At 36.0% G+C, this 26,512-nt stretch overlaps 1 protein-coding gene across 1 annotated transcript in view; it reads left to right on the forward strand.

Moving 5' to 3' along the window:
- The first annotated feature begins 11,777 nt into the window (after nt 1-11,777).
- AIMP1 (aaRS-interacting multifunctional protein 1) overlaps nt 11,778-26,512 on the forward strand; it is a 32,054-nt gene continuing 17,319 nt past the window's right edge. Inside the window, exon 1 of the mRNA XM_081768895.1 lies at nt 11,778-12,009. Within this exon, the coding sequence (XP_081625021.1) occupies nt 11,929-12,009 (81 nt within the window). The 5' untranslated portion in view covers nt 11,778-11,928. The remainder of the gene's footprint in view (nt 12,010-26,512) is intronic.

Below are 26,512 nucleotides of genomic sequence, written 5' to 3' on the forward strand. Positions count from 1 at the left end.
GAAATATGTATTGAATTGTTTTAAGTGAGAAGTCCATATACCTAATTCCATGTTTCTAACCTTCAAAGATTCTTAGATATTGTTATCTTATTATGATAATTGCAATCCCCGCCCCTTTTTCTATACACCTCTTTTCTCCATTTTACTGAAGTATTAAAAAATGTTGAAACGCATTATTTTAAATGAGAAATCAAAATCCAAATTTCAGTTTTCTAACCTTAAGGGATTCGGAGAGATGATCATCTTATTAAAATAATATCCACCCCATTCCCCTTCCTTTCTTTGAATTTCCCAAAAATCCTTCCTTAGTGATACCTTAGGTCGAAAATCTTATCTACTGTCCGAATTTCAAGTTTCTAGCTTAAGCGGTTTGGCCTGTGCGAAGATCAGGACGACTTCTTTATATATGATTACAATAACGGCTTGTATTATTTCCCAAGAAAAGATGAAATGCCATTAAAAGTCACAATGAATTTTGCGTGTTGAACCCCAAAAGTCACAGTTCTTTGTTGATGTAGTAGCTAGCGGACGTACCTTTGATATTTGATGCATGAGGTTCTGTGGTTTGATACAAGGTAAGTGAACATAGAACGCATTGCAGTGGTTCAGATCCAACTTTAAACTCTAGTTCTCGTTCTGTAAAGCATCGCTTTTGACAAACTACATAAAAAAAATATCAATCAATCAACCAACCGAAAAGTCTCATCTCAGATTCAGAGAGCTTTTCGGTAAGGAACGCTGAATATTCTATATTTCTCTTTATTCAAGGTAAACGTAATTGAAGTTTCGGATTTTGAATTCCATCCGCACATCATTTTTTTTCTAGGACATAGTTTTAAAATTACATTTTTAGTTCAAAGAGTGATTCATCTTTCCATCTTCCTACAGCTGTTCGTTCAACGAATAAATCATTCTCGCTCGTTTGCGGCTTATGGTGACAGTCTCAAGGAAGTAGGGACAGAAGTATTCACAATTCAAATATGTCTGTATTAAGTACCATACATTTTGATTAGACTCTGCTAGGCTTGTCACACAGATTGGATCGGCCAGATTGAAAAGACAATATTTGTATTTCCGAAAGTAAACTGGAAGTAAAAGACTTTTGGGGGAGCGGTCGCCCCCTCCGCCCCCACGTGGTCGTGGATCCGCCAATGTACAGAAGAATAAATTAAACTTTTATCTTTGATGTTGTTTTGCAAGGGTGCCTTACGTAAAGGGCGCACTGTACTCTTCACGGTTTCTTTACCCACAGTAACAGTATTGTATAGAACTGTGTCATACCGAAGAATAAATTAAACCCTTTACCTTTGATTTGGTTTCACAAGGGCGCCTTACATAAAGGGCGTACTGTACTCTTCACGGTTTCTTTACCCAAGTAACAGTAAGTATTTATTGTATAGAACTGTGTCATACCGAAGAATAAATTAAACCGTTTATCTTTGATTTGGTTTCACAAGGGCGCCTTACATAAAGGGCGCATTGTGCCTTTCACGGGTTCTTTACTAACAGTAATATGTAGTATGCATTCATTGTACAGAACTATGCCATACAGAAGAATAAATAAAACCGTTTATCTTTGGTGAGATTTCGCAAGGGCGCCTTACATAAAGGGCGCACTGTACCCTTCATGGGTTTTTTACCAACAATAACTGTATGTATTTATTGTACAAAACTGTGCCATACAGAAGAATAAATAAAACTGTTTATTTTTGATGTGGTTCGCGAGGGCGCCGTATGTAAAGAGCGCGCTGTATTCACCACCAGTTCTTTAGCAATAACAAATGTAAGAATTTATTATATATATATATAAAAAAGTTGTACCTTTATTTATAATGAGATGTTTCGGAGGGCGCACCGGGACATGTCCCGGTGTCCCGGTGGGCCAGCACGGGCCTGTACATAACCCTATACTGTCTATTTATGAATAATTAAAATAATTTCGATTTTCTATTATAGACCTGTGTTTTCTATAAAAATGACTCCTTACGTGAAGTTTGGGACACTCGTAATGATAACCATACCATTTAGTAAGATGAAATTGATAGTCTGACGATTTCCATTATTACACTAGCAGGGTAATAATCCAAAACAGGGTGACTAATGAGATATACACCAAAATTATATTTAACACACAAATATATATATATATTTGTTTAATCATAATATTGTTCAAAGAAAGACAGTATCAATCGATAGGCCACGTTAGATTTAAGAAAATCAAGTGTGTGATTTAGAAATTAATGCCTCCAAACCCACTATTTGGCCAGCACTGATGTTTAACCTATAGAATGTCCCTTGTTTCATGTTCCTATCTCTTCTCGTTCCAGAGTAATGGAGCAATCCATGGCATTCAGTCGAGATGTCCGGTTAAAACAGCGGGCTGTCATTGAATTTCTGACTGCGAAAGGTTCTGGTCCAGGAACTTTCATTACCTGATACACCACCACGATCCGGAAACGAAGCGTCAGTCGATGGAGTACCGCCATACGTCCTCTCTTCCAAAAATTCAGTTATACCATCTGCTGACAAAATGTTTTTGACATTCTGCCTCATCCTGCCTATAGTCCGGATCTTGCGCCCTGCGACTTTTGACTCTTAACCAAATTTAGAGATTAAGGGCCAACGCTACAGTTGTGACGCGGAAGTGGAAGCAGCAGTTCGGCAATGGTGTCCGCAGCAGCGTCCACAATTCTTTGCCGACAGCATTAAAAACCGTGTTTGGCGTTGGCGCAAGTGTGTTGCCCGTAATGGAGACTATGTTGGAAAATGATGCCACCAATTGTAGTTAACATTGCTAACTTTCCACGGATACCTGTATCGGTGCTATCGGACAAACACAAATAAAGGTATCACCTTGGAGGCATTACTTTCTATATCAGTATCTTACTGTATTAATCAACTTTATTTTTAAATTCTTAAATTTCGAAATACACCGACTGGGAAAGCCTTGTAGTATCTGGAGCCTCATCGTAGCAGAAAAGTGCTCATCATTTGGTCTTTATCTATGCCAAGGAAATCGAATCAGGATCATTATTAGCCACTTTTCCAAGGTCCTACTTGGACACATAAACAGACTTTCCTACTTCGCTAATAATTTTTGAAATTACAAATTTCAACTTCTAGTTAGTAAAAGAGGGTACTTAAATATAGAACCAAAGTATCTGAGTTGGGAGGCGCCGTAGCCAACCGATGGCAATGAGAAATAATTAGAAGGAGAATAGAGCATGCATTACTGTGCAGTATAGAGTGTTCTGAGAATGTGTTGGACGATGTTCGTGAATTTGTTGATTTGAAAACTTGGTGATTATCAAAGGCGAGGCTCATTAGTTTACTCGTGTTCTATTGTTTGCACAATAGGAATGAAATAATGGTAAAGCTCAGACTGTAAAGAAATAGTATTAAGTAGGTTCGTAATTGCAGTGTCATGTTATGCCGGAGTTTTGTGGCTATGAAAACAAAGGTGACGAGGTGTGCAATATGGAATAGTATTTTACATTTAAAGTAACATGCCCTATTCATTTTTGTCTTCTTAATAAGATGAAAGCGAAAGATTTTGTACCAGGAAGCAATGATAAATGGAATTCAAGGTGTGAGGAATAGTCAAATGGGATATCTAAAGACTCCTAAATTTTATAATGTAACTCGAACTACACTCTTTCAATTGTTGCCCTCCGATGAAGCTCTTCAAGATGTGGTACAGAAGAAGCTAGTAAGAAATCCCATCCTGAAAGTAGAGGTGGAGGAAAAACTAATGAGTAAATAGTTCCTTTTTAAATATTTTGGACTAACATGGCGAGATGCGAGAATTATGGCGTTTCAATTAGCTAAACGAAATAGATTCATTATGTATTTTTCTAAGTCTCAAGAATCCGCAGGAAGTCATTGCTGAAAGTATTCTGAAAAGACGCGAGCGTAGGCTTTGTTTCAGGAAAAAAAAAAAAAAAAAAAAAATCTCATATAACAAATCAATTGACATTTGTGAGAAAGTCAGTTTTCTTTGATCTGTTGCCATCAGAGATAGATAAACGTAACACTCCTTCTAATCGCATTTTAGTAAGACTGTCGTATCTTCGACGAGTTTAACAGTTGCTTCATCAAAAATTTCTCAAGTTCTTGCGCGTAAGGAAAACACCGGAAAACAATTGCATCAGCAGAACGAAACTCATTGGTAACGAAGGTCACATGTGTGGGAGTAACACGTATATATGTTCCTCTAATATTCATTTGACCGAGAAAGAAGTGGCTTAATCAGCTCATGTGTGTTGCTCCAGCAGAAGCGATAGAGGGTTCCAATCTGCCTGGAAGGATTCAAAGCATTCTCTTTATGAACTGGTTTCGAGATTTGCTATAACACACGAAGTCATCTGCAGAATTTTCCGTTTAACTCATTCTTGATGGCCATTATGTCCACTCAAAAAGTTTGATAGTACTAAGTCTAGAAAGATTAGGTATTGTCTTCATATCGTCGCATGAGAAACAGAGGAACGTAACTCCAAAAATGCTCTTTTCGTTTTCTTCCTGTTTGGATATAATTTTGAAAGCCCCACTTGGTGTAAATGGAACGTAACACCATCTGTTATCCTTGTCCATCATCTGTTGTACTGGAGCTCAATGACCATCTTATTAAAAATATATCTTTCTAAGAAAATAATATATTTGTCCTCTCGCCTGTAAACCTACGAAAATGGAGTTACGTTCCTCTGGTTCTCATGCGACGACATTTTATATTCCACTACATTCGTATCATAAAACACAAAGGTTTTATAGGTTTATAAACGCCTAGAAAATTCACTACAGTAAAGGGAACAGGATTTGGATGAGAAGCAGGAAGATTAAAATAATTATGTTTCAGAACTCTTTGGAAGAGCATATGCCAGAGCACAGACAGTATCAAATTATATTTTTGGATTTAGGGTAACAGGTATCTATCTTCTAAATCTTCATATCTTCGACGATATACACTTTCTTCCTACTACGCACAAAGTCAACCTCCCTCGAAGTCTGAGTTAGTTTAAATTGAATCAAGCTCAGCTGAGTGTTCGGTTTGTATCCTTTCAACTCAGACACATCTAATATTTCTCTCTCATTAACTTCGGGGGGGGGGGGTATTCTCTTCTTACTCATTAAAAAAACACGTGATTCGTCAACATATGAACTTGTCTTTGTTTCATGATAAGTTCTTGAGAAATATTCACAGTTCCTTCTGTTAAAAAGACAGAAAAAACGAAGTTTGTTTTGCCGTTCTCATACCCCCTCCTCACAGAAAGAAACTATGTTAGATGTAGAAAATAATTTTAAGAAAACACTCGTGAGAACAACATAGAGGAAGACACGAAGACACATGATAAAAGGAAATAAATTATTAAAAAAGAAAGAAAGTTAAAGGTAGCAGCAATCTTCGGTAAGGGCATGGTGGCGTCACCTTATGTAGTTCACAAAAGCACATGAACCACCAAATATTGTGCGTTGCTTATTATCCCCTAAAATACTCGATAATATTTAGAGTATTATACCTATTAATTTTAAATAGACTCCCAACTTAATTTTCCATTTGCTTATATGTATTTCCTTATCACACCACGTTTACAACAGGGTTGTGAACGTGATCGGCTACTCTGCATGTAGTACAGAAGGGCAGCGGGGGCGGCGGATTGGAGGTATCGCGCTCTCTCGATGTTTGAACATACAGTGTTAATAACTGTTGTTGATTAATTTCCAGTAATGTGTCGAGTTAAACAGAATAACTTTTTCCAGTACAAGAGTATACTAGTGTATATTTCATTCTTTCAATCAGATGTCTGCATTTCTTTTTGTTTCAATTTCTCATAATGAACACAAACTAACGGAACAAACAAATTACGGCTTGCTGAGGTCGTACCGAGGGAGGTGGGAGGCTTAGAACTTACCCGTAGAGATTCTTAAGATAACGCAGAAAAAAGTTATATTTCAATTTATTTTCAAGTCTTTTTTTTTAATATGTATTATTTCCCATTTTTCTTTTGAGGGCGGTTTCCTACCTAAATAAACTAAATATTTGTGAAAAAAATCGAATTACTTATGAAAACATACTGTACTTTGTAACATTGCATCTTACCTTCTATATTGTGAGAACCTGAAGGAAATTTTGGAATTGATTTTCCTATTTCAACATTCTTCTTCAACTCATGCGAAATAGAAAAAAGTCTAATATTGTTATTTGATGTAACGTACATTCAGCTGTAACACTTCTGAAAAAATCGCGGAAATGTTCTTTTTATGGTGTAACTTACTTCAGTTCGGAGATTGTAGTTGATGCACTAAGACATGATTCTCTCAATGTATTTCAAAGTGACGAAAGTGAAAACGTAATATCTTTGAGTTTTACGTCCCACGCTTATGCCGGTTAGGCTAAAGGAGACGGTGATAATGAGAAATGGTGAATGAAATGGTGGAATAAAGAAAGTGGGAGGAAACGGGAGAACCCAGAGAAAACCCACGCACACGGTGTTTGTCCACCACAAAGTTCACTTTGCGGGGTCTGGGATCGAACCCGGGGCCCCAAGCACCAGAGGTGAACGCTCTACCCACTGAGCCACCGCGGCCCCAAAAGTGAAAACGTGTTGTCTGGTGGTATACTGATTGATTTATAAATATTGTGTTTGCTAGTATTTAATATTTATATCTCTATGGATTCTAGTTATGTATTGCTAGAATTTTTGTAGGGATACGCTCGATCGTTTTAAAAAACAAAGCTTATATTCCCCTATTCCTCCATTTCTTCCCTGAATTAAAGTAAATGTATGATGAACCTTAAAAATATTAGCGCCCCAATATATTATTGATAGATTCGTATCATTTGAACAGGTTTTCCTAAAATACTTTATAATTACTAGTGAGTCAAAGATCTGTTTGACATAGAAGCATTTTTCGAGAGTTTTTTTTTTCAACAAAAATCTTATCATTACCCTATAGTATAGACAATTCTATTGAGCAATTGCAAACTACTGTATATTATTTAGTGCATTGACGGATTGTGAAAGAAGTTAGGACTCAATCGATCGAAGTTAACTATCATCAGAAGGTGGAAACTAAAATATGTCTAAATTTCAAAGTTGACTTAAGGCAATAAATGGGTGACATATTATGAAATGAAAATATCATTGTTTTGCTTTCTTTGTCTGTTATTTGAAGGAAATTGGCAGTGAGCCTGAAAATTGTAACATACGAAATACAAAAATACAAAAATACTTGTTCTTTGTTCTTGTACTTCTTTGATTTGTATTCACCTTTTCAGCTTTTAGTTGTTTCAGTTGCTATTAAGTTCTGGTGAATTTTGGAAGTTGCTGATATATTTATAGTATTGCACATTCTTTTTCTTAGATTGAACTTTTGGACTTTTTTTTTTTTTTTTTTTTTTTTTTTTTTTTTTTGGTAATCGATAATAAGATCTTAAACATACTTACAAACGTACGAACGTTTTGCTTGCCTTTTTTTTGCATGACTAAGGCCGGGCACACACGTTAGGTAAACCTTACCAGTATACCGGAAAGGTATACCTGTGCAGGCTAGAGCACATACACGCAACGGTAAACCTGAAGACTTTAACTCAGTCAAGATATGGCGTGCAAACAAGAGGACGAAGACGACGAAAGACGCTCCCTATTCAAGGAACTAGCCCAAGGATGTTATAAAATAGAGGATCTGCCCATACGCATCTTCATCCTATGAACGCAGTGAAGCCGAAAAACAACTGAGCATCGTCTGAGCTGGTACGTCTGATTGGCTACTCTCGTTTCCGCCATGTTTGTTGGCTCGAAACATTGCGATCTTAGTGGCGTGGAGCGGGCAGAGTAGGTATGGCGGAACTGTGACGTATGGCTTCAGGATTTTGTTGTATGGGCAGATCCTCTATTTTATAACATCCTTGAACTAGCCACAACTCTCAGTGTTGTCAATTTGGAGGAAAAGTCGCTAAATCTAGGAAATTCGACTTCAGAATAGCGACAATACATAACATTTCCCATTAGCTACTTTTTTGCGATTTTTAAATGATGATTTGGCGACTTATTTACAAATTAGCGATTTTTGTGATGTGAACAAATCAAGCACTATTAGTTGAAAACAGTTTTTATATGCTTGTTTTTCTTGTACTTAATTGACTTAGTCTAAGTGTCAACGAGTTCGGCTAGTTTACACCCCATATAGCGTGTGATATCTCCAGAATCCCGCTTTGTTTTCTGATAGGCTACGTCTTATCATCTAACGGAAAACAATTTTAACCTTCAATGTCATTTAGCTAGCAGAGCTTCCATTGAAAGACAGAAATAATACAGTATTACTTCTAAAACCTCGAGTAAACGGTGAATGTTTTTTTTTTTTTTGTTTGTTTGTTTGCTTGTAAATGTTTAAATTTCGTGTGTTTTTTTTCTAGAGAGCTTTCGTGAACGCGGAATTGAAGGTTCAGAAGCGAGGCTATATGATACGTAGACCTACTAACATGGAATCCAAACTACGTGTGCTCCGCCGGGTTCCCACGCCAAAGACGGGTACGCTAACCGCTTTGCATGGAGTTTTATATATATTTATATATTTACATTGGATTTATAGTAGAATTAAATTTCGATTCTACTCCGATCGACTGCACAGGTCGCTATGCCTATGCTCTTTGGTATGTATTAATTAATACTTACATGTATTAGGAGCAAAATTGAGTCATAGGGACCACAATACACTTGTTTGCTCTGGGGCCTAATATGCTGATAAACAACACTGGAGATTAGAGTGGAAACCACTAGCGCGGGGCCCCATTGGGAGCAATCGGTCCAATCGGCTTAAGGCCGGCCTTGCTAGCAATGTACTATCGTAACTCTATAGGTTTGTTGCTAACAGTACACAGTGGTCCGAAACGCCCCAAAACCTGCGCAAAAATCCAAAATGTCAAGTACTGGAGTATGGAGTATGAGTATCATACACGTTTAGTCCATACAATAGTGCATTCAAAAACAGCATTAAATATTTTTTAAATACGAATAGAACGAACATGTAGAGAAGTAAAGTTCGTGTAATGTGTAATTAGAAGTTTGCTGTACAGGAACTGGAAGCAATACTACAACACCACTCAGCGTCTCCGTTTGAGAACACAAGTGAACGAAAAGGGAAACCCCATGAAACAGAAACTGTAGGGAAGTAGCAATGAGAGGAAATATATAACTGCTCTCCAGAAACGAACCTGGAGGAATAATGTCATATACAATCTTAGCATATAAGTAGTAGGAGAAATTGACTGTAGTGGTGATAAATCGTTGAATTATAAAAAAAGTACCAAGAGGTACCAGTAAGATTCCTGCATAGGTGTGAAGGACAACATGTATAGGTAACGTACATAACAAAAATTGTTGCACATGTTTGCACATTTTCAGACTAGTCACCTGTTAACATGGGTCAGTACATAAAACAATGTATAATTTGACCCATACTATATCCGCATTATGTACTGTCTTGACACGTTTCGCTTTTCATTTGGTCTTTATCAGAAGGAAGATAGGTGAATTACTAAACCGCACATCGTTCGCTGCACTTTCGAGGGAGAATGGTTTAAGAACAGTATGTATAGGACGTGCAACAGTGGAAATCGCAATCTAATGTAGATTTTCTTTTCAGGCCTAATTGCTTTGATATTGTACACATTAGTCTTTGTGCTTGTTAAATTCAGAAAGTGATGTTTATTTTCTGCTTTTTACAGGAATAATGGCGTTTAGGCCTACCAGAAGATACCTTTTGAACGTAATGAGGGAAAAGGCTGACAAACATCATTCTGAACAAAAAGGACACTTGGAAGAGTACATTATAGGAAAGCTGCGAATTCAGGATAATGCTGAAAAGTGCAACGAGATAAAGACAGCTATCAAATTGTTTTGCACCAAGATTTTCCAGGGACTAGATAGTTGTTCCAGAATGGTTGATAGGTTTCTTGAACGATATTCTGATTGGCTTAATGCACCTGCAAAGTTACCATTTGTGGAGCTGGCAACTGAAGCTAAAGAAAGTTCCACTATTGCACGTCCTATACATACTGTTCTCAAACCATTCTCCCTCGAAAGTGCAGCGAACGATGTGCGGTTTAGTAATTCACCTATCTTCCTTCTGATAAAGACCAAATGAAAAGCGAAACGTGTCAAGACAGTACATAATGCGGATATAGTATGGGTCAAATTATGCATTGTTTTATGTACTGACCCATGTTAACAGGTGACTAGTCTGAAAATGTGCAAACATGTGCAACAATTTTTGTTATGTACGTTACCTATACATGTTGTCCTTCACACCTATGCAGGAATCTTACTGGTACCTCTTGGTACTTTTTTTATAATTCAACGATTTATCACCACTACAGTCAATTTCTCCTACTACTTATATGCTAAGATTTTATATGACATTGTTCCTCCAGGTTCGTTTCTGGAGAGCAGTTGTATACTTCCTCTCATTGCTACTTCCCTACAGTTTCTGTTTCATGGGGTTTCCCTTTTCGTTCACTTGTGTTCTTAAACGGAGACGCTGAGTGGTGTTGTAGTATTGCTTCCAGTTCCTGTACAGCAAACTTCTAATTACACATTACACGAACTTTACTTCTCTACATGTTCGTTCTATTCGTATTTAAAAAATACTTAATGCTGTTTTTGAATGCACTATTGTATGGACTAAACGTGTATGATACTCATACTCCATACTCCAGTACTTGACATTTTGGATTTTTGCGCAGGTTTTGCGGCGTTTCGGACCACTGTGCAGTAGCGTCATTCTAGATTTTGTTCGGGAGGGGGATTCTCCGCGGACATATATAGAGTTTATTATTTTTATATCAATGTTTCACTATATATTTGATCAAATATATGTGTTATGAAACTCGAGGAAGAGGGAATTATGCCACCCCCTGTCCTGCCCAAATCTTACCCCTAAAACATTTGTTTGCAATTAGTGGGAAAAAATGAAATTAATAATTGAACTCCACTCACTTCTTTCAGTAGCTTTTATGACTCTGTCCCCGCTTTACAGACTTTGGGAAGCACAAAATCTACTGCCGTGATTGACAATTTCCATAGATTCCACAAGGAGCATCTTCCTAATTCCTAGCATGGAATGATAGGCAGTCTTTCAAGAAGGGAAAGAATGCACATAAAGACGCTCAAGAAGCTATGGGAACATTTTGTGACTTTTTTTAAACTTCAGTCTCCAAAAAGGAATTTCAGAACAAACGAATGAAAGAGACGGTTTTAGAGCTGTAAAGATTTAAAAATGGTTCATGTTTTTTCCGTCTGAATGCCAAGAGTATTTTACGTCACGCAGATCGCTTTAGACAAGGAGAGGAGGAAGGCTGGTTGGATTGATTAGCGGGAGCAGTAGTCGTTCGAGACATGTGTTTCTTAATGCATAATCACACGACGCAAGAGTTTGTTGATAATTTGAACTTTTTGTAACATTTTCTATGCCGAGCGAGTACTGTACATTTAGAGAAACGCTATTGACCCTATGTTGCCTGCCCCAAACTACTATTTTCTGGAATGGAACAAGGAATCTGAAGCACAAGAAGTGGATATTCTGTCAGTGGATCTATATGGTCATTTTAGCTTCATTACATTTAGCTGGCAAGTTCAATTGTATTTATTATAAAATATTTACTATAGCGAAGGAGTTTAGAAGTGTGATTTTGGTGGAGTGGCATATCGGTGGTCTTTAAAATCTGATCTGACAGAAAGTATTGATAACTTGTTGGCAACACTGGTAATGAATTGTTTGGCTACAGTGGGCAAGTTGATTTGTTTATTTTTATGGTATCTGTGTTGTTCACGTGTTGAGCAGCTGTGGTTCACAGGGTCAGCGGAGATCGTTGTATACTTTGAACTCGGAAGTGAGCGTGACTACTTTTAATTTTTTATACAAAAATTTGAAAAGATGTCAACATCGGAAGTTCTGAGGAGACTTGAGACGAGGGCTCACACTGCTGAGAACCTAATAAAATCCCTGAAAATTCAGGTGAGCGAAATTGACTAATCTATGATTGAAGTGTCATTTTTAGGAAACATTTCATAAAGAAAAATCTCAGCTGAATACTGGTTAGTTTATACCTCAGTATACTGCGTTAGTATTAGCTTTATATGTGTACTAACATTTAGTACAAAGCAGATTACATCATACTAATTTCGGCATTTGTGCTGTATCGCAGGACCACACGGAAACCGATTAAAAAAAAAAAGTTCTAAAATACACTTCATTTGGCTAGATTAGATGTTAGGTTACATTACAGTAGGTTAGATTAGATTGAGTTACAAGTCAGTTACCTTCAAAACAGAGGCGTGTAAACTTGTACAATTTTGAATACAAAATTACTATTTGTATATAAATATGGCGTCCAGATGTATGCCAAAAAACTGCAAAAAAAAAAAAAAACAGTCTGTGTTAGATGGCCACTAAAAAGCACGAATGCTATCTAACCGAGCCAGGGCAAGGCTAAGCTGGCGAGCTAGCTCGGGGATGGAGTCCTCGTTTGAGTATTTTTATTCGAATTTTTTATCGAACATTTCTTATTTTCTCGTTTATCATCTTTTCAGTATTCAATATCTTGTTGCGCAGTTTTCTGCTGCCTACATTTTTCAGTTGAATATCCACTTCGCCCAGCACAAGATTATGTTCAGAGAAAATATAGACTTCGAGAAGTGTCTTTGCGTTCTTCAAGCTATTTCGATACCTGTCTTGAATTATAGCATAGTCTATTTGATATCTTGCCAAAAACAAACTTTCATTGAATATCTCTAAATGCAAGTCTTTATCGTTCTCAAGGAAAGAAAATCCCATCAATCATCTGTATATAATTAATGGCATATCTCTGTGTAAACCAAATTCAGTTAAAGATTTAGGAGTAATTTTTGATTCAAAATTGACCTTCTCTCATCACATTGATGCAATCTCCAACGCTGCATTCAGAAACCTCGGTTTTATCTATAGAATGGGTAAAGAGTTTAGAAACGAGTCAACATTCATTAAACTTTATAATTTGTACGTAAGGTCCCGATTAGAATATGCGTGCGTTATTTGGACACCGAATGTAAATAAATACTTACAAGCGATAGAAAACATACAATTTAAATTTCTAAAAATGCTTACGTACAAGAAAACAGCTTTCTATCCCAAACAGATTCCCTACGTGGACTTAGTAAGGAGTTTGAATTTCCTAACGTTGACGAATCGACGAAAGATGTTTGATTTACTATTTTTATATAAAGTATTAAATAATAAAATTGACTGTCCAGAGCTACTCACGAAAATATATCTGAGCGTTTCAACAGGCAGAACAAGACCAGGGAATACTGGTATATTTTTCTGTGAAAGGGCACGAACAAATATTCTCAGTAAATCTCCGCTGTGGAGAATGTGTGACTCCTACAATGAATTAAGTCATAAAACTGATGTATTAGATATATTCAGTATGTCAGAATATGTATTTAGAAACAAGATTACCGAGTACCTGACACTCGATGTGCATTGATTAATTGTACGGGTAAAAGTATATATGTATATGTATGTATTATACGACACTATAATTAGGCATTAAGCCTGTTGTGTTGTTTTCTAAATAAATAAATAAATAATCTTCGGCCGTCTATTGAGGATTTCCGTGTAGTGCTAATTCAACCAAGTTTTCCCAGTCACTAGTGTATCTTGTCTACAGAAATTGACCAGTCTTTCCTCCCTTTTCATTTATTTCACCTGAATCATATTTTCTTGTGAACTACCTTCCTTTTTTTCTCACAAAAAATAGTAATGAAAACTGCTTTTTACCAGTAGTACTTCATAAGAAAGACATGATGCAGTGAAGTGTTAGATGAATGCAATGTACAAAGTGATCATAAAAGTGTCGCGAAGCTGTACCATGCGCAAAGCATATGTTTTTATGCAATAGTGGCGGATCCAGGATATGATCAAGGGAGGGGCTAAACTATAGTTTGCCGTTTTATACATTGTAAAGCAGGATTGAAGCCATTTTATCCAATGTATACCTGAGCGCCAAGGAAGGGGCTATAGCCCTCCTTGGATCCGCCACTGTATATATATATATATATATATATATATATATATATATATATATATATATATATATATATATGGCAATAGGACATGGCAGGATTGGCTGGTTTAAAAAAACTGGTTTAAACCAAAAACACAAAAAATGTTCATAAAAGTGTAACACCAGCCATACACTGACGTATTTTTCAGTCGTAGCCATAAAATTTCATGCGCTAGTCTTGTTAGCAGCTGTCAATACGTTAGTGTATGGGACCTGGCGTACGTTTACGTACCGAATTTTTATACGCTGGAAAAGTCTGGCTGCTTTTAACTTCGAGCGTAAATACGGCGCGTAAAAACGACTCAGATGAAAGGGTTTTCGAGCAGCAGGTGGTCTCTCGCCCTTTCCACGCCTTCTCCCTGGTCTGGTCTTATTGTTTTCAGAAGAGAAAACCCGTTCTTGAGTTGTCCTCGCGAATCGTTGCTGAGGTTTGCTGGTAGACTCACCAGAAATCTTCATTCCAATCGAGTTTCAGTCTTTCTATACAATACATGATTTCGGCTAAATTAATATTTTCTATTGCACAAAACGGGACATTATTTCCTAATTAAAATTCATAATTAATTTTCAGTACATAGAGGAAAAGGTATTTAAATCCAATACTTTCTAATTAGAATTCGCAAATGATGAGAGCTCCTCCCTGGCTATATGGTCAGCGTAAGCTTCTCCGGCGCAGGACATTCTGTTCGATTCTCGACAGAAGCTCACGCAGTTTGGATCTCACTTCTCATATAGCCTCGCTGTCTGAGAGGTCGCTAAATTCAAACCCAATCCAATCGAACATAATGTCTTTCGACTACGAATTTAACATTAAATTTAATATTTGACAATTAGCCCCCCCCCCCCACACACACAGAGGTCAAGATGGTTATAAAAATGAAGTCACACCTTTAGAGTTGCTCATATTCTGATATTAAAAAAAGAAGTATAACATGACTTTTAATAGCATGTGACCAATTCCCGGCAAACTAAAAATGTCATGCTATTTAGAAAAGAGAGAGAAAGCAAGAGAAGGGAAAGAAGGTTAGGGTAACCAACAGTAGAGTACGCAGGAATTTATTTCGAGAGCGGTCCAAACTCAATTTGAGGGTATTTTATATTAAAATTCCTAAAATTAGGCTAAATTTACACAAAAGTCGAAATTTTGGGGGTGTCCGGACCCCCAGGACCCACCCCCTGCGTACGTCCCTGGCAACCAACATAAAATGTTACTTCCAGACATACTTTCTCGTTCACTTGGTTCTCTCCGGTCGAATATGAATAAAAATGTCCCCAGTAGCGAAGATAAATTACATTTCACTCTTATGAAGAACACTCCTTCACCAAACAATGTTCAAATTCAGCTTTCTGATATTTTGTTTTGTCCCACGCTACCCGTACAATATTTTTGAAAGAAATCACTACCAGCATAGAGGCTACAGGTACTTACTAGGTATATTTAAGAATAAAAAGTAATAATCCTGACCTTCAACAAGATACTGTATTATCTCGATATCTGCCTGATAAAACAGCAAAAAATTGCGTTTGACTATCGAAATTCGGTGAAAATTTTTTGCTATTTCGACCACCTGCTGCTTGTTATTTTATGTACCTTCTCAATTTTACAAGAACTTGTAACAAAATACTGTAGGTTCATAAAGTCACTATTTTTTTCCCGTGATCTTAACATTGCTCGTGAAAAAGAAAATGTGTGAAACCGCAATACATGGCCTAATGTTTCTTTCTTTGTGAATTATTTCAAACCTCAGACTGTACATATATTTAAATTTAATAGACCTAATAATCCTATTTCACCATTAATGCTGACATACTAAGTCTAAATAGCACAATCATTGTACTGCTCGCTTTAGTGTGCTTGCTTTTCAGCCTAAAAGTTCTAGTTCAATCCAGGGTACCAGCTATGTTGAATATTTTTCAACATTTTATTATATCTCGTCATGATGGGGACTATACCAACACTTATTTGAAAAGCTTAAGTAGACTCAAAACAGAACATACCTAACACCAAAATTGAAATTACACCCATTTGCAGGAAACAGGATTACACTCATAATAGTTCATGTTAACTTGTAGTATGCCATTAAAGCATTTCTCAACTTTTGTGGTGTGGTTACTATCAATTCTTCCCAGATAAACGCTAACTTAAGGTCTATTACCACAAAATATTAAATAACAATGAATATCTGACACTTAAATCATTTCTTTTACAAACAACTCAATCATTTTACTGAGCTCCTCTGTGGCTAAACGGTTAGCGTGCGTGTCTTTGGCGTGGGAGATCCAGGTTCGCTTCCCGGTGGGAGCTCATGTGGTGCGGATTCCATGTTAATCAGTAAGTATCGTCTCATATAGCCTCGCTGCTGAAAGGGACGTTAAATTCAAAATCAACTCAACTTAATCGTTTTATTATGTTTATAAGTAGCATGTCCATCAGTGTCAGGAGAATTTATATAATAATTGACACAACTTCTTACTTAATAGTGTTATTTTAGTGTCATTTTTACTACTAGAGCTTCGAAATTAATTGATATTTAATTGTTTTCAGTTTCGTATAACATACAAGTTTGTTTACATTTTTCTTTTTACTTTCTGCTTAATTCCTTATAACTACGCTTTCTTACAGTGAAATATGTCTTATTCAATGAATACAAGAACTATGAGTACCGGTATTAAAAACATACAATTCGACGGATCTTTACACTGAGAAAAATGAAAATTTAAAATAAAACAAATCTGTTTATTTTCTGAACCAGTAAATGGAAACTCTTCCGACATAGATTGCTTCAAATCATTGGTTCATAAGTTGTGAAACAAATGTAATAATAATAATAATAATAATAATAATAATAATAATAATAATAATAATAATAATAATAATAATAATAATAATAAATTTAAACGAACGAATGGATTTGGTTCAAAGTGTCTTTAATGAGTTAACAGTTTAAACTTCATTTGAAAAAGAAATCTGAACTAAGATTGGGTAGCTCAGTTAATTTTAATAAGCAGTTGGATGTTTGTACCAACATGTAGTGAAATTTAAACAAACCAGTCGTTCAGAATAGTTTAACTTTGTTTGAAAAAAACCTAATCTGAGTTGAATTGGAGAATAGAGTGTTGTGAATAGCTAATGTTTGGACCGAATTTGACTAAGTTCGAAATTAAATAAATTAAGGTCTATATTGTGGTAAAGCTTCGTGATATGCCAAATATCATAGCTACGCCAAATTCATGAAACAGCTATAATCAGTTCTAACAACTCCACATTTTATTATTTGCAGTTTCTTATGTTCCCATATAACATACACGTGCAAACCTTTTTCTAAAAAGACAAATTTAATATTTAGTATACTAAACAACTATAATAATTTTAATCAAGCGTTAAATTTATCTTACTTTCCGTAATCAATTATAGTTGCTCAAAAACACAGATCTATTCGCTTGCAATGGAAAGTACCAGTGACGGCAATTGGGTATGAACACTAAAAGGGGGGACAAAACACTACTAATAGTAAGGGGCATGTAATTAGGTTATAGTGTAAAGGCAAAAAAGTGGGGACAGCAATTACCTTCACGCCCCTAATCGCCGATGGACAGCACATTTGTTAATAATATTCCTAATTTAAGTGAATTTTAAGACTTTGTTGAGGAATAATTTTAGTAGTATTTAATTAGATCTATACGCTTTTATTTGAATCACTTCACTTCAGATTTACAATTAGTTTCAGTATATTTTCATTAACTGTTAATCATTCAACGATGCGTTCAAACGTAGAATATTCACTAATAGTCATTACATTGGCCAAAAACTTAAATTAATTTGTTTACAATTAACTAAATTATTTTTAAAAAACACCAAATTTGTTATATTTAATTTGAACATGTGGTTTGGTCCAGTCATTTGAATCAATCATTTTTTAATTTAAAAGTTGGTTTACACCGATCAAAAGTGTCTGCTTACTGTGTCAAAAGCTTTTCAGTAGACCTTACATTGAATGCTGTAAATTTCTTATATCTTATACACTAACATGAGAGGCGGAAATAGGGCGTATTGTGAAATTATATACTCAGAAAAAAATGTATGTGGCGTACTTAAAAACGTAGGTTACATGTGTAAATCATGTAGTTTTAGGACTTGTTTCGAATAAACGTACTTTCTGTACGAACGAAAGAACTGTATATAGGTGGTCAGGATCTCACATATCGATATACGCATGTAACATACAACTGGCGTATGTAACATACATATACGTATGTGATATATGGAAGACTGTTAGATGTAATACATCATGCAACGGCATGATGTAACATCTAAGCGGGGAAAGTCTGTAGCATATGGATAACGTATACTCCGTGGAGGTTTCTGTAGTAAACATGATGATTCCGTATAATTGTACAAAATACCGCTGTCCGGATAACGGACTTTTCTCAGTGTATTAATTAATAAGAATTTGCGTCCGGTGTAGGAGAATATTAAAAGTTCGAAAAATTATATATATATATATATATATTACAATAATGAGGAATATCACAGTCGAATCGATAAGTGTTAGTAAACAATACAAATATTTAGAAGGTGGATGAAAAACAGAGCCGTAGCTAGAGATTTCGGCGCCAGGGGCGAAGTAGAATTCGGCGCCCCTACACTCACCTTATCAAACTTCCTTCCTTTATTTATTTATTTATTTATTTATTTATTTACAAATAAGAGAAACAGCTGTTCTTGTTATGCTACGTTGAATTTTTATCACGCTGCTTGCACAGACTATTGCAACAACTGAAAGTGATCATTCTCTATTCTTTTACAAATAAAAGCTGTTTTCAAGAGGCTTATTTTGGACTTTTTGTTAAACTTACCAAATTGCCTTTGCTGTACACAAATCCACTTTGAGAAAAGTTATAAAAATTTACAACTATTTACGTTTCATACTATATATAAGAAATGAAATTTTAATACGTTAGAAACTATGTGATTTAAAAATGTTCGAAATGGGTAACAGCATCAATTTCCAGTAATAATTGTAAACTTTTGTAATTTTATTCTGTATGTGACCACATAAAGATGATTTTAATTTTGATCGTTTTACGGTCAAAAATATTTTGTGAAATGTAACGGAAACTTTGAAGAGACAGTATTTGCGAATTTCTTAATATTGATCGATGGAGGTAAAGAATATGTTTAATGTTCGTACTTGAAATCCAAAATGTAGTTTGGCTACTACATACACTATGTGATCAAAAGTATCCGGACACCCAAAAAACATACGTTTTTCATATTAGGTACATTGTGCTGCCACCTACTGCCAGGTACTCATTATCAGCGACCTCAGTAGTCATTAGACATCGTGAGAAAGGAGAATGGAGCGCTCCGCGGAACTCACGGACTTCTAACGTGGTCAGGTGATTGGGTGTCACTTGTTTCAGAAGTTTTTACGCGAAATTTCCACACTCCTAAACATCCCTAGGTCCACTGTGTCAGATGTGATAGTGAAGTAGAAACGTAAAGGGACACGTACAGCACAGAAACGCACAGGCTGACCTCGTCTGTTGACTGACAGAGACCGTCGACTGTTGAAGAGAATCGTAAAGTGTAATAGACAGGCATCTATACAGACCATACACAGGAATTCCAAACTGCGTCAGGATCCACTCCAAGTACTATGACAGTTAGGCGTGAGATGAGAAAACTTGGATTTCATGGTCGAGCGGCTGCTCAAAAGCCACACATCACGCAGGTAAATACCTCGCTTGGTGTAAGGAGCGTAAACATTGGACGATTGAACAGTGGAAAAACGTTGTGTGGGGTGACCAATCACGATACACAACGTGGCGATCCGATGGCAGGGTGTGGGTATGGCGAATGCCCGGTAAACGTCATCTGTCAGCACGTGTAGTGCCAACAGTAAAATTCGGAGGTGATGATGTTATTGTGTGGTCGTGTTTTTCTTGGAGGGGGCTTGCACCCCTTGTTGTTTTGCGTGACACTCTCACAGCGCAGACCTACATTGATGTTTTAAGCACCTTCTTGCTTCCCACTGTTGAAGAGCAATTCGGGGATGGCGATTGCATCTTTCAACACGATCGAACACCTGTTCATACTGCATGGCCTGTGGCGGAGTGGTTACACAACCACAACATCCCTGTGATGGACTGGCCTGCACAGAGTCCTGACTTGTATCCTATAGAACACCTTTGGGAGTTTTGGAACGCCGACTGTGCCAGGCCTCACCAACCTACATCGATACCTCTCCTCAGTTCAGTACTCCGTGAAGAATGGGCTGCCATTCCCCAAGAAACCTTCCAGCACTGATTGAAAGTATGCCTGCAAGGGTGGAAGCTGTTATCAAGGCTAAGGGTGGGCCAACACCATATTGAATTCCAGCAGTACCGATGGAGGATGCCACGAACTTCTAAGTCATTTTCAGCCGGGTGTCCGGATACTTTTGATCACATAGTGTATGTTTAAAATTATAGTACTTACTTAATTTCTTAATGACTGAAAATTCTGAATTTAAGGTTACTTTTATTAATAAAAATATTAAAACACACACACACACACACACACACACACACATATATATATATATATATATATATATATATATATATATATATATATATATATATATAATGTGTGTGTGTGTATTTTGTATGTATGTAGATAAATAAAAAATATCACACAACTAGATACGTAAGCACAAAAAAGAATCCTGGCGATATAAGTAGTTAATGGAGAAATGATCCCAATAAATTTCTTTACGTTGGAAGCATTTCATGTCAATGAAATAAAAAAAAAAAAAAAAAAAAAAAACTGGTAGCGATCAGTCTTTGAAAAAGACGAAATTCGTGGAGTAAAGTTCTGACCCATTAAGACCCTATTCTACAACTGTTTCACATTCAAGAACGTTATTATTCTCCTTGTTTACCTTCATTTTTAATATTCCCGCGCAAACAACAACTTGTTTGTCTCTTCACTCCTTTCATTTTTCATACCTTTATTCTCACCGTTATGATTAAAACGATTGGTTAGAAAAACGTGATTAACTAACCAAACTCATCATCATCAAAATGCCGAATACGTACGTATGTAAGACTGTGACCGTTTCTGATTTTGAAAACGCTCTTGTTTACACTGTAAGTCATTACTTGGCAGCATGTATGTCACATCGTCATTAAGAAATCATATATAATAGTTTTTTTTTTTTTTAAGTAATAAGTAAAAACTTGTTCTAACTGTTATTGAAACATTTGGATTGCGGGCGTAGCGAGCAAGAAAATTTTTAACGAATCTATTTTCATTTCCAATACTTTCCTTTCTTCTTGCTTCTTCGGCACCCTCTTGCTATCAGCGCCCGGGGCTACCGCCCCGCTGGCCCCCCAACTTAGCTACGACTCTGATGAGAACTATTCTAAATATAAAGCAATCTATTCTCCAGTTGCTAAATGGATAAGGGATAACACAAGCACTTATATATTTAAAAATTAGTTGTATTAAAAGATATTTTAACTTCCAAAAACTTCTTATTATGAGCAAATGTATATACTATCCAATGTAATGTAGCATGGTGCATTAATATCGTCACTGTTAGAACAAATGCTATGCTTCAAGATTGTGAAAGAAAACAGGAGAGTGAATTAATTGCCGCATTTCATATTAGTAAAGTACAAGAATACAATTGATATTGTTTTCATTTGGTTATATCCCAGATTAAGTGTTAATTCGTTTTCTAAATATAAAATTTTAATTATTCTAGATATTCTTTGTAACTTTTAAATAGCTTGTCAAGTCACACTTCGAAATTAAAACTTGGTTTGTTTGTACTTGGAGACGGTTGACTTTCCTTCTTTTTGTTGGCCCTTTCATTAAGGACTAGATTCTACAAGAGCAGCAGATGTGCTGAGCATATATTACCCAATAGCAGTGCGCGAATTACGTTGTGTATATTTGAAGGGGGATAAAATAGTGCCTAACAGGAGATAGTTGATTGCTTTGTGAGGGACCAATGTTTCAATTTGTTGCTTTTGGAAGGGATTTAAACAAAATAGAAGGAAATTCCGCCCCAGGATTCGCACCCTGCCCTAAAGGCATGAGTGGCACAAGCTGGATGGTAGGCCCTGATTCCATGAGATATGTTACGCCACAGAGGGTAGATTTATTTATTTATTTATTAGAGAAATCTAACAAATTTAGTGAGAAAATTTATTTAATTGAATTACTGCTTTCGCAAAATCATGGATTTAGCTTTTGTTTTTCTTTCTTTCTTTCTTTCTTTTTTTTAAATCTGTCTGACTTAACTTTGTTAAAACATTCTATGGGAAAGTACTCCTACATTGAATATCACTTGCTAGTCCAAATATTTCTATTGTTTTGTTCTTTCTTTTTATTCGTTTCCTTAATAGCATAATGTTTATAGGACCTGCATTTAAAACATAGATCTGTCCTGTTCAAACAACTTGAGCAAACTGGAAAACGACCGCGTGCTGAAACAACAGGCAAAAAGAAGAGCGAAAACTGACCGCTTCTTTTTCTTCTTCTTTTACGCGCCTATTTTTACGCTAGGTGTATGGGCCAACTTACGGACCGAAATTTACGACATCATTTTACGGACCGAAAATGCGCGCTGAAAATACGCTAGTGTATGTTGGCCTTAAGTATTCGTAAAATCTTGATGAACGCATATTTGTGCTCTTATCACGTTTCACTCCCGTATATTATTCGTATTATGTTCAGACCTAAATTCCCCATTCATTACTCAAAGATATTTTACTACAACAGCAACTTCTTTTTTATATAAGTGTATGAATGTTTCTTCTTTGATTTTTTTTAATAGTTTGAATTGAATTGAATTGAAAAAGGCTTTATTCAAGCGGGCGAGGTTCAGCATATTGCTACTCTACCACCTAACCCTTGTCAAGGAAGTACGTTGAGTTAAACAAAAAAGATGCCATCAATTGAGTACAAAAGATACGGTGATATACGACAAAAAAATGCAGGTATACATTAAGATGATAAAGAAAAAAGTGGTACTTTTAACAAAACACACATACACGCACAAGTACTACAAGTGAGGGGGAAAAAAAAGCATACAAATACAAACATGAAAACAAACCGATCAATAACATAGAGTCAAAATAAGTTACACAATGCAGGGGAAGGTGATGAAATTTCTTTACAATGCATGATTATTTAATAAAGTAGATGTACCAAGTCAAGTCAAGTCTGATTTCATTTATGTGATTCAAGTGATAGAATACAAATCATGGGTCCGGAACTTAAATTTTGTTGTTTGAGTAAATAAATTTTTAACATTTTCTTGCAGGAATTAAATGTTTTAGCTTCTTTTACTACGTTTGGTAGAGCATTCCATGACCTTGGTGCTAATATTGAAAATGCCGCAGTGGTTTACTTGAGTTTATGGTGTGTAATATCAAACTTGTTTCTTGCATAAATACGCGGGACGTGTTGTTTTAAGAATTTTATAAATGAGAGAGCAATAATGCAAATGTCGTCTTCTGGACATTGTCAGCATGCTATTCGTGTTCAGAGTAGGCAAAATATGATCGAATTTTCGTACATTGTAACAGGAGCGGATGTATAAATTTTGTACCTTTTGGATCAGGATGGCATTCTTTTTGTTAGAAGTGGTCCGTACACAACATCACAATAATCAAACAAAGACAGTAGCAGCGTTTGTATCAGGAGTAGCTTAGTACCGTCAAATGGGGTGAATAGAAACACATTTTTGGCTATATGAGTATATAAGTCTGGTGATGTTAAAGATTTCGCGTATCAGATTATTCCGAAAAACAAGTCTTAATATGCTAATGAACTTCAGTAAACGTCATATTAATTTATCAACTCCATTTTTCTTCACCTTGATTTTTCTTAATGTTTCTATTGACCCCATGGATAGGGGTGAATAGAAACAATGACTTTATTTTCATTGTTGTTTCTTTTATACTGTTGGAAAGATAAAAAGAAACAGCGTATTTGTTCAAACGAACTATTTATTTGATACCTGCAAGATATAAGTTCAATAAGACCAGTATTACATAAGTTACAAACTTACAAAACAATACAATGCACAATATAGGTACAAACGACCATACAGTTTTGATGATATTTGAATAAGATTTAAACCACTGAAATCACCAGGGAAACTTATCATGAGTTGAGTTGATTTTGAGGTTAACGTCCCGTTCAGCAGCGAGGCTACATGAGACGTGGACCTACTGATTAACGTGGAATCAGAACCACATGAGTTCCCGCCGAGAATCGAACCCGGGTCTTCCACGCCAAAGGCGCGTACGCTAACCACTTAGCCACGAAGGAGCCCGAAACTTATCATATACTTAAAGCGTGCTGACGAACTCCTAATAAAACCCAACAGTTTCGTAACAATATCCTCATGTAGTAAGAACGATTCTTCAGAAGTTTCTGAAAATTTCATTGTTTATGTGCTCTCTTATAAAACACTCCCACTTATCCATCATGTTCACATTTTCGCACTTGGGTAGTGAATAGTATCATCGAGCTTTGGCTTCTCATAAACCTTTACCACAGCAAAATCACCAGCTTTAGAAAACCATAATCTAGTTCGTGATCGTCTGGAATGTTGTCTTCTGGAGTGTTGTCTTTCTCCTCTTCCGACAATACAAGGATAGGTTGAGTTTCGTTGTGATTTGATGAAAATGTATCATTTTCAGAAAACAAACCAAAACTCTTACCAGAAACATCTATTCGTACTCTCTTCTTTCCTTGTTTAAATTTTTCATCTTCTCTCATGCTCTTGAGAAGATCCATAAGGGGACGGTTTACAGTCTGAGATGTCTTTTGCTGTTCTGTTCCTTCTCGTTCATTGTCTCTTTTTGGCAGCATCCTCAGTATTTAGTGTCGACAAAGGGGAAAAATTCCACACTTTTGAAATCCAGCCCTGATATTTTCCTTCTTCAGTTTGTCACACATTTTTTTATTTTTCAGAAGACTTGGAAATTTGTCCTTAGAGATTGTTGATTCATTCCTGTCCTTTTCTCCGCTTCTCAAGAATTTTCCACTCCTCAAGAAGTGTTTCTATTCACCCCACTAATTAAAAATCATAACAATAACCCAGTAAAGTTAAATTTTGATTAAAAATAATTTACAAAAGGAAAACTTTTACTATGAACGTTAGTAAATGAAACAACAAACTACAAAATAGGCATATGTTCAAATGCAACAAATATGAAAATGTCGTACTTATCAAGAAAGTTTGAGGAGCGCCAAAATACCGTGTAAGATTTCAGCAACATATTAACGCTACTGCCGTCTATCGCAGTGTTTCCAACTCACTAAAACATTTTATCTCTGCTGTGAACACTTTAGCCATATAAGACTATGTTAAGAAATTTCAGTTTTGTTGATTAATTTATCGTCCAGATAAATCCAAAACTAATCTGGGAGTTAATTTATCGTCCAGATAAATCCAAAACTAATCTGGGAGTTTTGTTTCTATTCACCCCATGTTTCTATTCACCCCATTTGACGGTATCTTTGGTCAGACAATCTCGTATTTTGCACAGGTTTCTTAGTATTCCTAGAGCTTTTGAACACTGGGTAAAGAAGTGATTATTCGTAGAAAGCTTATCATCAATTTGTACTCCAAGGCTTTTTACACAAGGTGAATAGCTAATGTTTGAGTCCATTATTTGTAATTCTAATTTGTTAGGAACAATTTCATTGAGTTGATTAGCGGAACATAGAACAGTATAAGTACATTTTAAGGGATTAATAACAAGACAGCTATCAATACACCAGTTACTGATAGCAATTTGTTATTATTGTTATCCAATTGCAATCAAAGAAAAATTCTGAATATTGTTTCGTTTTAATAATGTTTATTATTGAAAAAAGACATCAAAATGCCGTACTTTCTTTTGTGGAGGGGAGGGGGGGGTCATACAAACCTCACGAGAGGCATTTATTGAAGTCAAAAGTATTTTTGGTATCTATTTAGTATAAGTGGGTCAGAGCCAAAGTGGACTCAAATAATTCGCATCTTCATTCACTTTTCTTGCAAATTAAGACGTCGTATTTTTTTTTTAACTTAGACCAATAAAAATCGTAGTGACCTAACTTGGACTAAATTAGTTCTTCTGTACTCTGCAGTATTTTGAAATGTCCATATGTAATTCTGTATAATGGTTTCACTTCTGCAACTGTTTACCTTTTTGTCCTGAAGTGACTCTTGACAATTATATTAACAAATATGTAAAGATCAGTACAACGTATTTTTATCAGGAGTCCTTCGTAAGTGAGTCGGCAGACATATCGCATTTGTGGCCAGTTAGTCCTGGTTTCGAGTTCAAATGGAGGTCAATTTCTCTCGGATTTAAGCCGAGAAGCAGTTTGGATTCCGCTTTAAGCTTATGTGACCC

Source organism: Thermobia domestica, chromosome 1 (genome assembly GCF_964235325.1).
Source record: "Thermobia domestica chromosome 1, izTheDome1.hap1.1, whole genome shotgun sequence".
Classification (NCBI taxonomy): Eukaryota; Metazoa; Arthropoda; class Insecta; order Zygentoma; family Lepismatidae; genus Thermobia; species Thermobia domestica.